The sequence below is a fragment of the Lygodium microphyllum genome, chromosome 11 (genome assembly GCF_053477565.2).
Source record: "Lygodium microphyllum isolate KBCC chromosome 11, Lygodium_microphyllum_v1.1.10, whole genome shotgun sequence".
Classification (NCBI taxonomy): Eukaryota; Viridiplantae; Streptophyta; class Polypodiopsida; order Schizaeales; family Lygodiaceae; genus Lygodium; species Lygodium microphyllum.
The window spans coordinates 147,173,052-147,187,225 of record NC_141145.1 but is presented as its reverse complement, the minus strand read 5'-3'; the positions used below and the strand labels follow the sequence as shown (position 1 = coordinate 147,187,225).

Below are 14,174 nucleotides of genomic sequence, written 5' to 3'. Positions count from 1 at the left end.
ACTTTTATAGCATGCTTTGTATCCACTCAAAATGGATAGAATAGCTCCAAACTAAATTCTTGAAATGTATTTTTACTTTCTCCTCAGCTGTGCATACATTGAGAGGAAGAATTTGAAAAAGAATAAAGTGGTAGTGATGGCAGGTAGCCGCTACCTATAGTGTACAAGTATGCGAATGGTGAGTACAAGTAAATGTAGGTGGCTAGGCACATGCAACCTTTGAAGCCCAAATAGTCATGTGTAATAAGCGAAGAAAATAAAATTGGAATCAACAATAACCTTCTTGACTCCCACTTATTCTTCATAGTGTAATAATAAGTATGAGTCTTTAAAGACAATCTAACTCCTAGGCATATGGCATTGTGGAAATAATTGAAAATGGCTTGCTTGAATGCTCAATAGAGAAATTAAGACTCATATATCTCATTCTCACTAGACCTTACCAAAATAGATTGCAAGTCAATTATATAGATTGGGACATGATGGTTTATTAAGAAGGTGCATTTGTGAGCATCAAGTTAAAGACATGCTATAAGAAGCACATGGGAAAATAGTAGGAGACCACTTTAATACCAACACCATGGCTCAAAATGTGCTACAATTAAAACTATGGTTGACTAACCCTGTTTAAAGATGCCACTCATTTTGTCAAACATTGTGATGAGTGCCAATGCATAAATGTGACGATAAGGAAGGACAAAATGGGGCCTAGAATCTTATTGTCTTATCAACCCTTAGAAAAATGAAGGATTGACATTATGGGTCCAATCAACCTCGCACATAGTACTCTCAAGCCCGCTATATCATATTGAAATGGAATACATGATGAAATGGGCCAGAGTAATGGCTGCACGCAAAAACAACCCCAAAACAATAGCCAGGTCCTTATGGGAGCAATTTATATCAAGATTTGGGTGCCCCATTGAAATCATCAATAGAACCATGGGACCCATTTTGTGAACAAAGTTATACATTCATGGTCATCCACAAAAACCAATTCTTTACAATCCATACCAAATGGCCAAGTATAGTTGACCACAATACCTTAATCAATATCTTGACAAAGTTAGTTTCTGGATTGCAAGCAGATTGGGATACTAAAGTCATGGCCACACTTTAGGCATAGAGAATGTCATGCAAAATGGCCATGAGACAAGCACCCTTCTAGCAGACCTATGGCATCGATGCATAATTCCCATTGAGTTCTTGATACCTAGTTTATGCATATCAATATAGGAGCAATGGGGAGAAAATGAAGCTTGGATCAAGCACCTCAATGAGTTGGAGCACTTCACAGATACTAGACTCTTGGCCACCTATGCAGTTGTTGTTAAAAAGGCCCATGTAAAAAGCCTAGTTCAACAAAGACTATTCGATGCAAGGAACTTAGCACTCTTGTATTGCATAAAGGCCATAAGGAGGATATGAACTTTAGGGGATTAGGATCCTATCAAGTTTGTGCCATCATTTGAACCAAAAATGTTGAGTTGGAGACCTTGAAAGGAAGGAATTTGCCACTTTAATGTAAGTCTTATTAAGAAATACTATCCCCCAAGACATTAGAAGCACGAACAACTTGTAAGAGCAACACAGGTTCTAAGTAATCGTAGTGTAATAATTGATCCTCTGCACTCACAAAATGATAATCCAATAGAAGCACAAAGCTTTAATATAGGGGAGGTGATTAACAATAACCTTGAAATAGACGAGGAGGAAATTATTCCAACCACTTATCTTAGGATTACACTAATGGGATGATAAGGAGGTTAAAGGCAATGCTCTCATCGATGAAGGCTTTGACTTCAATACCTTACCCTATCAATTTTGGGTTTGGCTAGACCTATCATTGCTTACATGAACTAGAATGTGACTCCATTGCTATGGAGATAGGACCTATGCCATACTAGGACAATACAAGCTTATGGGATGATAATGAGGTTAAAGACAATGCTCTCATCGATGAAGGCTTTGACTTCAATACCTTACCCTATCAAATTTGGGATTGGTTAGACCTACCATTGCTTACACCAACTAGCATGTGACTCCATTGCTATGGAGGTAGGGCCTATGCCATACTAGGACAATACAAGCTTATGGTGGTGATAAAGACTGAAAGTATCCCCGTTGTCTTTTACACTCCACCAACTAGAGAAGATGTTAGGCATGAACCAACTTGGCCATTTAAATACCAAACACAATGCAACATCAAGCATAGTCAAAAAATGCATTTGCTTGAGACTTTCAAGAGCCAAAATAGTCTCCACCTTCAACACAAAGGAATTGACTGAAGAAAGACTACGACTCAACAAACTAACTCCACCACTCGACTCAAGGTGTAAAAAGTGAATGCAATATGTTGAGACAACAACCAAGTGCTACTTTAGAGTCTATTCTATACAAAAAAATAAAGAGAGAACATATGCTTGATTGACATACGGCTGACTAACTTTGAAGTACAATGATAATGATCCTAATCAAATTGCTAATTAGGCTAAGGAGGAATCACTAAATTTGCTCACACTAAATAGAGTTGAAGCTTTAGGCTATGCTACTCTAATTCTAAACTTGGTGTTGCATATTCCCTATAATTGCTTAACATAAGAATTATATTGCTGCCTCATACAACAATACAATGTTGTAAATTGTGCTTTGAAGATTGCATTTTTAGTGCTATATTATATCTAATCTCATCAAACCCTTTGGTTAATAGATGGTTGGTTTGTAATGTAGAGAGTACAATCTTCTTCATACTACATCTTGAGGTGATGATTGTTGCTTCAGTTATTCAACTCTCTAGGTAGGTAGATGCATTCCAGATTTCCCATACTTTTCTATTGGCTATAATATAGCCTTGACTTTAGAAGATTTGAGGTGAACTAGGCAATTCCAACAATTTAGTTGTAGATCACTCTGAAGGAACATTTTGTCTTTTTACATCATAGAATTTTAAGATAAAACTTCCTTCTTAAAAGGATGCCTTCGATTTCTGCTCAAATATAGTACTTTTTCTAAGTTGAGTAATGATCATTTTAACTTTAATCATCAAGTACACATGATTTTTTAAATCCTTAGATAGATATATATCATACCGCGTTTGCAACATCATCCTCAAAATCATATTCACCAAAGATATTCCATTGTATACTAATTAACAGTGACTCGTATGCTAATAAGCAGTGTCCTAAATACTAATGAGTAGTTGACTAATGCTTATTTTAACTTTGACCATTAAGTATATGTGATGCTAATTAGCAGTGCCCTATATACTAATTAGCATCTAAATGCAACCCCTTTGCTCTTGCATGTTAATAATAGTTTTTGGTACGGTAGTTAACAATGCTAGTTAGCAATAACTTGAATTCTAATTAGTAGTCCCCTGTCCGTTAGTTAAGTAGTAACATGAATGCTGATTAGCAATCCCCTATCTACTAGTTAACATGCATTCTAATAGCAATATGCTTTGTCCTTTGATGATGAATTGGATTCCTTGCAAAGCCCTCTACTAAAGAATTATCTGAGGAGATAGGGGTACTTGTAGAGTGACCACAAAATCGAATCTCAAATAGAAATCTTCTCAACCAAATAGCTTCACAAGCTAAAGTTGCAAGGGCTTTTTATTCAACCTTTGTTGCAAAAAGGCTTACAATAGTTTGCTTCTTAGAAGCCCATGAAATTGCTCCATTACAAAAAAAAAGTTTACTTTGCAATGGGCTTTCAATCATGTAAGTTTGAGACATAATCAGAATTTAAAAATCCATATAAAAACAATATTTTGAGTATGTTCAATTCCTTAGTGCTTAGTGCCATTCAAGTATCTGAATACTTCTTTTGGATGCACCCCCAAAAAAATTTGGGTAGGTTTGGGATCATCCTATATGTGTCATGTAAGATTTATTTGTTAAAAAACATATTTCTCTCTCTATTTTGGTTTGGAATGCATGGTCTTCTTCCACGTAAGAAAGAAGAGGGCTTGGTATTCCTTCCATTCTAAAGTAACATAGATAAATGGTGCTTTTACACCCATGGGTTGTGCGTCAACGCTAACTATCTCCTTTGAAATTCGTTGCTTGGGAATGAAGCGTCGAAAATGTGAGCACACCACATACGTAGCAATGTTCACTTGCGCCGCTAAGGTTTACGGTCGATATTTTGCGAGGGATAGGAAAAATGGGAGCCTCATGTTGGAGACGGATAGATGTAGGCTTCTAGACCTTACTAGAAGAAGCAAATTTACACTCGATCGACGATGGATGTGGGCCCTACGTCCGTCCCGGCAAGCATACGTGGCCACTCCGAGGAAGAGGCCTTTACCGCCATGACGTGGATATGCCTGTGACTAGACACTTTTTGAAGGTGAACGTTGCGCGTGGCGTAAATTCAAAATTTGGAAAAGCACATAAAATATCTATGAACGAATTCTAAATTTCGTGGGCGACCACTGACCAGGAACTAAAATTTTAAGAAGAAAATTCGTGGCCTGGATTCTCTGTATTCCTTGCTCTTTCATAATAAAGGAAATCACGAATGGAATACAGACACGCACGAGTGATTATACGACACGTAGGTAATCAAAGGCGGCCGGGAAATTAACGGGATATTTTCATGGCTCCACAGACAGAGGTGAAATAAATAAAATAAAAAGGGAATTAACGGGATATTTTGATGGTATAGAGAGGTTAAAGTATATGGGTTTCTTTTGTTTTTCCCTCTGACGCCGGCTGGCACGAAAGTTGCATATTCGTGATTTGCCGGCAATTTTGCTCCTCTGTGCTTCTTCTCCCTTGTTTCGGCCTTTGTCTCTCCTCTTCTGTTTGTGCTCCCGATTTGCAGCACACGTTCGCTGCTTCCTTGGACGCGTTCTCTCTCCGTCATTCTGCCATACGCCACAGTCTCCCGCGCGCGGCAGGTTTAACCTATCACAACCGCGACAATCTCCTTTACCTCTTCCTCTGGAACGGCAGTTTCTCCATTCCTCCTCTCTGAAACCCTAGCTTCCCCCCCTCCCCTCCTTCGCCTTCACCGTCTTGCAGTCTCGTTTCTTTGCCTGAACCTTGAACCTTTCCTGGTAGCGCTCGCCTTTCCATGGCTGTCGTGTCCTTCTAGTTTCGTTTCCATTGAGGTTCTTACCATGGTTGCTGTCAAGAAGCTGGCTCATACCACCCGTTCGGAGCTCGCATACAGAGAGTCGAAAGGAATCGCTTCTGAGACCCTAGCCGGATTTATTTTCGTGTGTAACAACGCCACACTTCCGGATCTGCAGCGGAAAATCTTTGGTAAGCTCTTCGGTTCCTTGATAATAGGATGGTTTATGATTGTCTCTCCTTATGATCCCCTGCGTTGTCTCTGGCAAGAACCTCATGAAGGAAACTGAGCCTAGCTTCTCTCGAGCATCGCAGTCGAAAATTTTTATTGCTCAGTCAACGATTAAACCGTTGGCTTCAAGGCTAGACTCGACTCATTTGTCTTGCGTAATCGATTTGTCTCTGCTGTTAGCATTCGCGACTAGCTCCGTCCGGTACTTCATTTCTTTCGATTTGTCTGTCTGATGTTGTCCACCGACGGAATTTCTTGCGTTGGTACCTACAGTAGAACTTTTAGCCTATGTCATGGTGACAAGGCGTTCTCCAGATTCCATATCTTTTGGCCTGCCGTTTTTGTTGCTCACTGCAAATATCGTGTATTCTGGCCTGACTTGCAATGCATATTAGGGTTTCCAGTTTTTTTGGACTGGTTTGTTCTACTGTTTTCTGGGAACATAATGCGAAACGAGTATCAAGGCACTTACATTCAGCATGCGTGCTGAACCTTCACATGTGCTGCACACCACGTTTACTTCTCACAACTGGCTTGCTGGCTTCGATTGTTTAACATGTGCGTGTATTGTGTAGTGCTTACAACTGCGTATAGGGCACTGGAGTTGTAACTTTCTGGTTCCTGAAGTTTGGCAATGTTCTGTTCCCATTCCCCACCGTATTTACCTCAGAACTGTGAAGCTTTCACAAATCACGTCCTATTACGAATGTTGTACTATCCGTTAGTTTGTGTGTGGCCTTGTTCGATTAGTGGACCTCATAAAATAGATATATGCATTTTGAATGATGCGAATGACGAGGTTGCTACTTTACATTGGATATTGCACTGCCTCATAACTATTCTCTGGTGTTACTTCACATTGGAAACTGTACTGCCTCGTAACTTTTCTCCGCCATGAAAAAGCTTGATTTAAATACTAACAAGATAAGAGCCTGAAAAATTGTGAAATTTCAGCGAGGTCAGCTGCTCAGAATTAGGTTATATCAGAGGCTGACAAGTTCTCGTGTGAAACAGGACTACCTTCTCATTATGCTGATTCTGTGAGAGCTATACATCAAGGAATGCCCCTTTTTTTATTCAATTATTCTACACGTCTCCTGTATGGCATATATGAGGTACTAAGACATATGTACAGCATTGATTAGCAGCTGCCTGTACTTTATATTATTTTTTGAGGCCACAACATTTGGGATAACCCTTGACTACCCCAAGTTTGTGGGATAACCCTTGACTACCCCAAGTTTGAGAACGTTTCAGTTGTGAAAACAGGCCGTGAGTGATGGTGGCTTCAACCTTGATCCTTATGCATGGATGCAGCCAATGAAATCAGGGAGAATTTCAAACCCTGTCTCAAAGTACCCAGCCCAGGTATGCTCACTTTGTAATTTGATGTATATGGACTTGCAGATTGACCAGTCATGTGTGTCTATTTTATTGAATGCCTATTTTCTTATTTTGAAAAGCAGGTCAAGGTTCGCTTGAGTGTGCAACGGCCACCATTATCCGAGGACACTTTTCGCCCTGTGCTGGATCACTACGAAGGTTACAAGTTCAGATTAGAGTTGTCTGCTGATCAGGTGCACATCAGGTCCTATTTTAACTTTTGGTGAGGGCTTTGGATGTGGAAAAAAGAAAGGTCAGTTTGACTGATTGTTGGACTGATTTTGGCAGGTTCAACGCCTTTTTGATTTGTTTGGTGTGTGCATCTCTCATACAAGAGAGCCTTTGAGTGAGAGGACTGGAAGACCTTATCAGACTGCGTTGGGGTCTCATGATCCTGAATCTCCAGTTTCAGCTTTCAATTTAGATTCAGATGGGTGCAGTGAGTGTTCTAGCAGGGGCATCAGCTTCGAAGAAGAATGGAGGGGTGAGGATGCTTGGATCCAGCAATCTGGATTTAAAGAATTTGACTACTGGAGCCAGCAAACAGAAGATGCTGAGGGTTTTATAGCTGGTAGTTTGGGCTCTTATAATCTTGGTTGTGCTGAATTTTATGGCAATGAGCCAGGTGTTCATCAGGGCAACGTGAACAATAAGGATGCTCCTTTGATGTCTCAAGTGCCCTACTTCTCTGCAGAGCTGGCAACAATAAAAGCTGAGTATATGCCATGGAAATGCCATTCAAAGCACACAAATGTGTACTCTTGTAGTGCCACTGTACCTTCTGAAACTGACAAACAAGTACTTTCAAGGTTACACGACCTTGATCCAGCTGTACATAGTAATTCTGGTGCTTGTATCCAAACTGGTGTACAGCCCTTGACTGTGGAGAAGGCCATAGATGTTTGCTCTCCACCGACGGTAGAGGTTTACACACAGTCCCCTTCTCCAGACTTGGGGAATGTGATGTATATACCTTCACAAAATTTAAGTAACCGCCTGACAGGATATTCCGACTTAACTGTCTGGCCGCAACAGAAATATGAGTCAAGTGAACAGATAAAGAGTGCTGGGGGTAGCTTGGCTTCCAAAAGGCTTGGGTTTGATCAGGACAGTGTGAGTGTGACTAAAGACTCTAAGGGTCTAAGGCCACACTACATTCCGCATAATCGACAGCTACCCCCACAGTCCCTTCAAAGTGCTCAAATTGGAGTTGGAATGGTTTCTCTTCGCCCCAAGAAGTCAGAGGCCAGGAATGTCCAGAATCAAATGATTTCTGTATCTCCTGTTTTCCTTCCTCCCTGTGGACAGTTCTTTTCCTTGCATCAGCCAGTGGATGGTCTAAACAAATGTGCGGGTAGTGAACTTGAGCTGGCTAATAACAATCCTACATATCCAGATGGGACACAAAATATGTGGCACAGTTGTACCTCACCAGCTATGCTCATGCCATCCTTTTTATCACCTGCATTTTATGTAGCATCCATATCTGTTCCCACAGTTCTCTCTGAATCACTGCATTTTGACATATTACGATTTGCCAAGTTAACTCGACCATCTGAGCTGGTTCAGCTTCGTGTGGAGGCTGCTGTAGCCAGTATTCGGGATGCTGTAAATGTGCTGTGGCCCGAGGCTGATGTTGAGGTATGGTTTTGCTCTTGTTTGCTTCTGTTCCTTTGTGATATATGTCTCTGTATCTCAACTTTTCCCGACTTCTTGTGTAATAATTCTTAGAAGTAGAAGGGTTAAATTGCTTTGCACAAGCACTTTTATCTGTCATGCAGTATTCTGGTTCTAGGTCAGAGAATGAGTCAAATTCAGCACAGTATCATTCTAGATCGATAAATTATGTTAACTGAAACTTCCCTGGTAGTCATACTTGTGCAGGTGTAATTCCGCATCTTAATTTCTGATGCTGTAATGATTGTATTTTGTTACATTTAGGTCTTTGGATCATTTGCTACTGGGCTCTGCTTAGAACACAGTGATATAGATCTAGTTGTTGTTGGAGCTCCTGCGGTATCATCCATGGAGAACTTTTCATTGACTAGAGTTTCAGCTCTTCTAGTTCGAGAGCTTGCTTCTTTCCTGAAGGACTTTAGTTGGTGTGAAAGCTATACAGTTATTGCAAATGCAACTGTGCCTGTTCTGAAGTGTGTTTTTCGACCATTTGTTGAGATTTCTTCAGTCGCTGTTGATATTACAATTGGTAGCATGTGGTATGAAGACTCAAGGTGGAGCCAGTCAAGAAGAGGTGACCGAGGTATTAAAGCTGGTAAACTTGCAGTCTGGCACACAGGTGCTGCAGCACGGGAGTATGTGCTCAGAAAAATTCTGGAATTACCTGCTCTGGCACCACTGGTAATTCTTTTTATCAACCAATTTCTTCCTGTTGAGCTGCTTGGGTCAAAGTCTTCTCTATGTTGGATTGCTAATGGAGTTCTGATCTGCTTTTCCAAGGGACTTTTTTCCCTATCATGTCAAAGACGCTCAAATTTCTCAGGAAATTTACAGAAGATGATCGCTTATGAGAGTATTCTTTTCTGATAGCTGTTATTCTTTGCTTGGATTAGGTTCTTCTTCTGAAGTCATACTTGCAGCATAGAGGTTTAAGTAATGTTTATTCTGGTGGCCTGGGGTCATTCTCACTGACCCTGCTTTTGATCTTCTACTTGGAGGTATGTCAATATGTTATTTCAGAGATTCCTTTGTGTGCAAGAGTTGATTCAGGCTCTGCTCATCAAAGTTTTATTTTGAAACAGCGAGTACCAATTCCCAGCAACATGTTTATGGATGGGATGCCTGATGACTTTTCATCAGTTTTGGAAGGAGCTGGTCCAGCCACTTGTGTGCAGGAGTGGATGCCAGAATCAGTAATTGAATGTGGCAGCCTTGGTGGCACTCACCCACAAGAATTCTCTAAATGTGGACTTGGTGAATATTATGTTAGAAGAGCAGCAGATATTGTTGACAGGGTATTATCTCGTTGGGAATCAGCTGGCTCTCCATATCTTGGAGAGTTGCTCCTGGGATTTCTTCAATCATTTGGGACTGAGATAGATCTTTCAGCTGAGAAAATAGTTTTGAAGGTACTTTTTGTTTACTTAGGTTTGTGGAGATGATGCTGCCAGTATCCATTCCAGAAGCTTTATATACTTAACAGGAGTATATTTATTTTTCAATCCCTGGCCTTTGTGAGGCTGGCTTATCAAAGTAGTGTCTGTGCTTTATCTTGCTATGAAGGGCATTGATGGCCTAATTTTCAAACCAGCCTTTGAGATGTACGTTTACTAAACATAGTGTTTATCAATGAAGGGTTCTGATGGTAGCCACGGGGGAATGTTTAAACGCGATAATCGACATGTTGCTTTATGGATTGATGATCCACTTCGGCCTGGAATTAATGTTGGAGCTGGGTCTTTTGCTATGTGCCAAGTGCAGGTAGGCAAATGAATCACTTTGCCACAGTTGAGATAGTGTAATAGTATAAATTTCTTTCTTTTTACTGTTACAGTGCTGGGCAATTGAGAATGTTGGGTGGGGAAAAAGGAAAACGGTGTGGTCTGAACCTGGTTAGCTGGGTCATAGGTGCTTACTACTGCTCACAGTATGGCACACAAGGCATATTTTCAGTCTTGATCATTGTTTTAGGAATGGGTGCACACAAGGCATAATTTTCAGTCCGATATTTGTTTTAGGAATGGATTACCAAACTTTCTTAACTATTTTGCAGGACGCATTTCAGGAGATGTGGTTGGTCCTTATGAACCAACAGTTTTCAGCAACTCCTTTGTGTTGTTCTGAAAAGGATTGTCAAGATCTTTCAGCTATGGGTGAACTGTCGCATTTATACCAATTGCTTGTGTGATCGGATTGCAACGGTGGTTGTTTTGCACAAAGATGGATTTTGCAGGTTAAGGAGAGTCAGTTGGCCAGCATGTGATACTTGTGGTCTGATTGACATCTGTACTGGCTTGCCGACAACTCTATGAGTGGGAAATTGACCAAATTTTGGACCCTGGTGACTGCCTCGCCCAAAGGTCGCGTAGGGATCTATATCCTATCAAGCTCGCACCATATGCTTCCCCTCAGAGCCCTGAACTGGTGTGCTACACTGATCGTTGTCTGGGGTTACATACTAAGGTTATTAACTTCTGGGTTCGAAGGAGCCTGGTTCATGGATCGATTTGGATAATCCAGCCAAATTTTTTCTCATAAGTGTACATACCCATAATTGTTTAGCTTGTCTTAATTTTTGGTCAGAGGCAAGCTGCTCACGAGAAAAGTTTCTTTCGAATGATGTGCCTTGAACTTATATGCAAGCCACAAAAAGGAAAAAACTCTATAGAATCTTGTTTTATTTATATGAATCGGGATGTAAGCTGATATCAAGAAGAAAATGCCCATGCAAACTCTTCCGCCGTTGTGCCCCCTATGTTTTTTTGATTGGGGGCCAATACTTCTGACGGAGTGTTGAAAAACTCTATTACAAAAATAAAAGGCCTCGTCCAATGGCAAATACGTGTTTGTCTGATGGGAGTCAATCTGCTTGGAGCCCTTTTGATTGGGAGCCAATATCTGACGGAGTGTTGAAAAACTTAATACAAAAATAAAAGGCCTCGTCCAATGGCAAATGTGTCTTTTTTTGTCTTCGAATGGTGTTAAATTGTATCAAGCAAAGTAAATTAAAAGACCGTTGAATATCACGGATGTATTTCTGGGGAACCCATATATAGAGATATTGAATATATCAAGCAAAGTAAATTAAAAGACCGTTGAATATCACGGATGTATTTCTGGGGAACCCATATATAGAGATATTGAATATATCGGATGTGTCTCTGGGGAACCTAAATATAGAGATGATTTCCAAGTTCTAGTATTAGGCTTCTTTGCGTAAACTGTAGCTGGATACAGCACTAAACAAAAGCGAACGTGCTGGCGTGTTTTGGAGCTCATATAACGCAGCGTCACAAATTTCTGTAACTTCTGAAAAGAAGTCTCTCCTGTCTTCGCCAAAAGTTTTTGCTTGAAGCTTCGTATGAACACGATGCCGAGTTAGTTAAAACAAAAAGGCTTCCAGTCGTCGTTAAAAGCTTCGCGAACTCACTCTTACATTTATAAACTGTAAAGATTGTTGACGTTGGCAAATACGATTTAGGACCGAGACCTGATGGGTCTCTCTGCCGCATTGGATACAGAGGTAGTTAAACAACTGACGAGTTCACGCTTAACATAAGTGCCCTTTTTCATCAAAAGAAGGATCGAGGTATATAGGTGCGCAGCTGTATCATTGTTTTAGGCTAAGAAAATCTCCTTTTGGGAAAGAATTAAAGATTTATACTCTTTTTCCAAAAAGAAAAGAAAAATGATTTAAGAGTAGTTATCAACTGACGAACTCACGCTTAACATGAGACTCCTTTTTCATCAAAAGAAAAATCGAGGTATACAGGTGCGCAGCAGCTGTATTATCGTTTTGGGCTAGGAAAATCTCCTTTTGGGTAAAGAAGTAATGATTATACTCCTTTTCCAATACGAAAAGGAAAATAATTTGCACTGGTAAACCAGGTTGACAAAGTTTAGCTAATCAAATGATTATGAACTTCCATATGCAATTCTTGGTCCTATCGAGACCTGAAAGTAGGGCAGTTAGTACTCTTTGCCCCTTTGGACGGGATAGTAAAAACAAGTGGACAAGCTACTGTTTTACACGAGTCTCCTCTTTCTTCTAAAGAAGTATCGAGGTATTTACGTGTGTGTAGCTGTATCATTGTTTTATGCTAGGAAATTCTCCTTTTGAGAAAGAAGTAAAGATTGTACTCCTTTTCTGGAAAGAAAGTTTTGAGTCAATTCATGTATTTTCTTTTTTGATACATGATGGTTTTTCTTAAAAAAAAAACTTTTCATGTACAGGTAGTTGTACCTTGTCACGGTTGTATTTTTCTTACAGAAGGTGGTTTGCTCAAAATTCTTAACCTTGTTTATGCTATCAACAATTGTTTCTATATTTATTTTGAAGTTATCCTTGAATGGTTGGAATGTTTGTGTCTTTTTGTATTTTCTTGATGGGATTTTTTCGATATTGTTGGATTCTTTTCTCGACGTTGGTCGATTGTCCTACCTACTTTTTGTTGTTTTTCTTGTATCTTATATTGTAAATGCTAGGTGATATGGAAGTACTTGAGTTGGTGGCAAGACTTGCAATGGTTGAGGCTACAAGTTTGGTGCAGGTAGAAGTTTGGTTTTCTTAGTTTGCTTTTGTTTGTATTTTTACGAGAAAATTTGATATTTATTAAAAGAAAAAAACTATTTGAGAAGTTTTGTTTGAGAACTTGTATGTTAAATAGTTTATGTTGTTGAATGGATCAGAGTTAGCTTTTATCGAGCAACATTTGCCATTCTCATCTGGTTTGTCATTATGTACCTACAATTTTGTGTATTTGCAGGACAGTTCTTATGGTTTTGAATGTATAGCTGGAACATCCGTATGTATAGATCAATGTGGTTAGCTCAAGTAATATATTTGTATTTTTATACACCAAGTATTGTTTGGATTGTGTGTACCTATTCTAGAGTTATCTTCGCCTTGATGGGTGATGTGTATATGTAAAGGAGAAAATGAGAAAAGCACATTAGTATGCTAATAAATCTATTAGGAGAAAAATAAAATTAGAAAAATACATTAGTATATTAATAAACAACGTTTGGAACACGGTTTAGAAGATTGTGTTATTGCCTGCTACAAGAAGCATATGAGATTGTTGTGTGATGGAATGTGTTGTGTTTAATCTTTGTTTATTTTTTGTTGGCATGTGTTGTGTCTCTACTTGTGCCATGGTGTTAGGAAAGGTATTGAAGTGAAAGCAGATGGATTTGGAAGGTTGATGATACGCAAATTTCTTCTTTCGATTATACGAGAGAGCATTGCGTAGACTAGTCTAGATGGAACACGCTTCTTATGTATAGAAGTGCTTTTTGGTTGACTATGGCTCCTTGTGATTTGTGACTAGTGATTGTGTATGCAAGTGTCAATGAGTACGTGGATTTATAGTATCGCTTGCTATTCAATGCCTTGTGTTGGTGCTTGTTGTACCACAAGGTGAGTTGTTGGTTCGTTAATTGGATCATGAAATGGATTCCTGATATCATTTTGTCGTTTGACGTGTCAATATAGTTGATCTTACACATCGCACTACTTGTTGCATCTATGGTGAGGTTAATGTTCTCAATTATCATTGTAATTGCTTCAATAGCTATCTCCTCTATCTCGTCGAAGTTCTTATCATGTAGCCAGGTTTGCAATGCTAGCTCATTGTTTGCATTTGTATAAACTTTGGTGGTGTAGATTTGTTTAGCTTTGTAGTACTTGTGTAGAATGTGCTTGTTGTAGTTGTGAACATCTTCCTTGTGTATGCATATGATTGTTGTTTTTTGGTTTACAAAATCTAGGACGTCCTCATCGATTACGCACTGATGTAAGC

The 14,174-nt window shown here is 39.6% G+C and overlaps 1 protein-coding gene across 1 annotated transcript; it reads left to right on the top strand.

Moving 5' to 3' along the window:
* Positions 1 to 4,704: 4,704 nt before the first annotated feature.
* On the top strand, positions 4,705 to 11,327 carry LOC148029494 (uncharacterized). The gene is made up of 10 exons (XM_087688336.1): positions 4,705 to 5,273; positions 6,328 to 6,428; positions 6,583 to 6,681; positions 6,780 to 6,890; positions 6,985 to 8,337; positions 8,638 to 9,054; positions 9,267 to 9,371; positions 9,456 to 9,782; positions 10,009 to 10,134; positions 10,427 to 11,327. The coding sequence occupies exons 1-10, from the start codon at positions 5,129 to 5,131 to the stop codon at positions 10,559 to 10,561; spliced, it is 2,919 nt and encodes a 972-aa protein (XP_087544462.1). The 5' UTR covers positions 4,705 to 5,128; the 3' UTR covers positions 10,562 to 11,327.
* The last annotated feature ends 2,847 nt before the right edge of the window (positions 11,328 to 14,174 follow it).

Coding starts and splice junctions, on each gene's coding strand:
- LOC148029494 (XM_087688336.1), top strand. CDS start 5,129: ATGGTTGCTGTCAAGAAGCTGGCTCATACCACCCGTTCGGAGCTCGCA. Junction 5,274..6,327: donor TCTGCAGCGGAAAATCTTTG/GTAAGCTCTTCG, acceptor CGTGTGAAACAG/GACTACCTTCTCATTATGCT. Junction 6,429..6,582: donor TCCTGTATGGCATATATGAG/GTACTAAGACAT, acceptor TTGTGAAAACAG/GCCGTGAGTGATGGTGGCTT.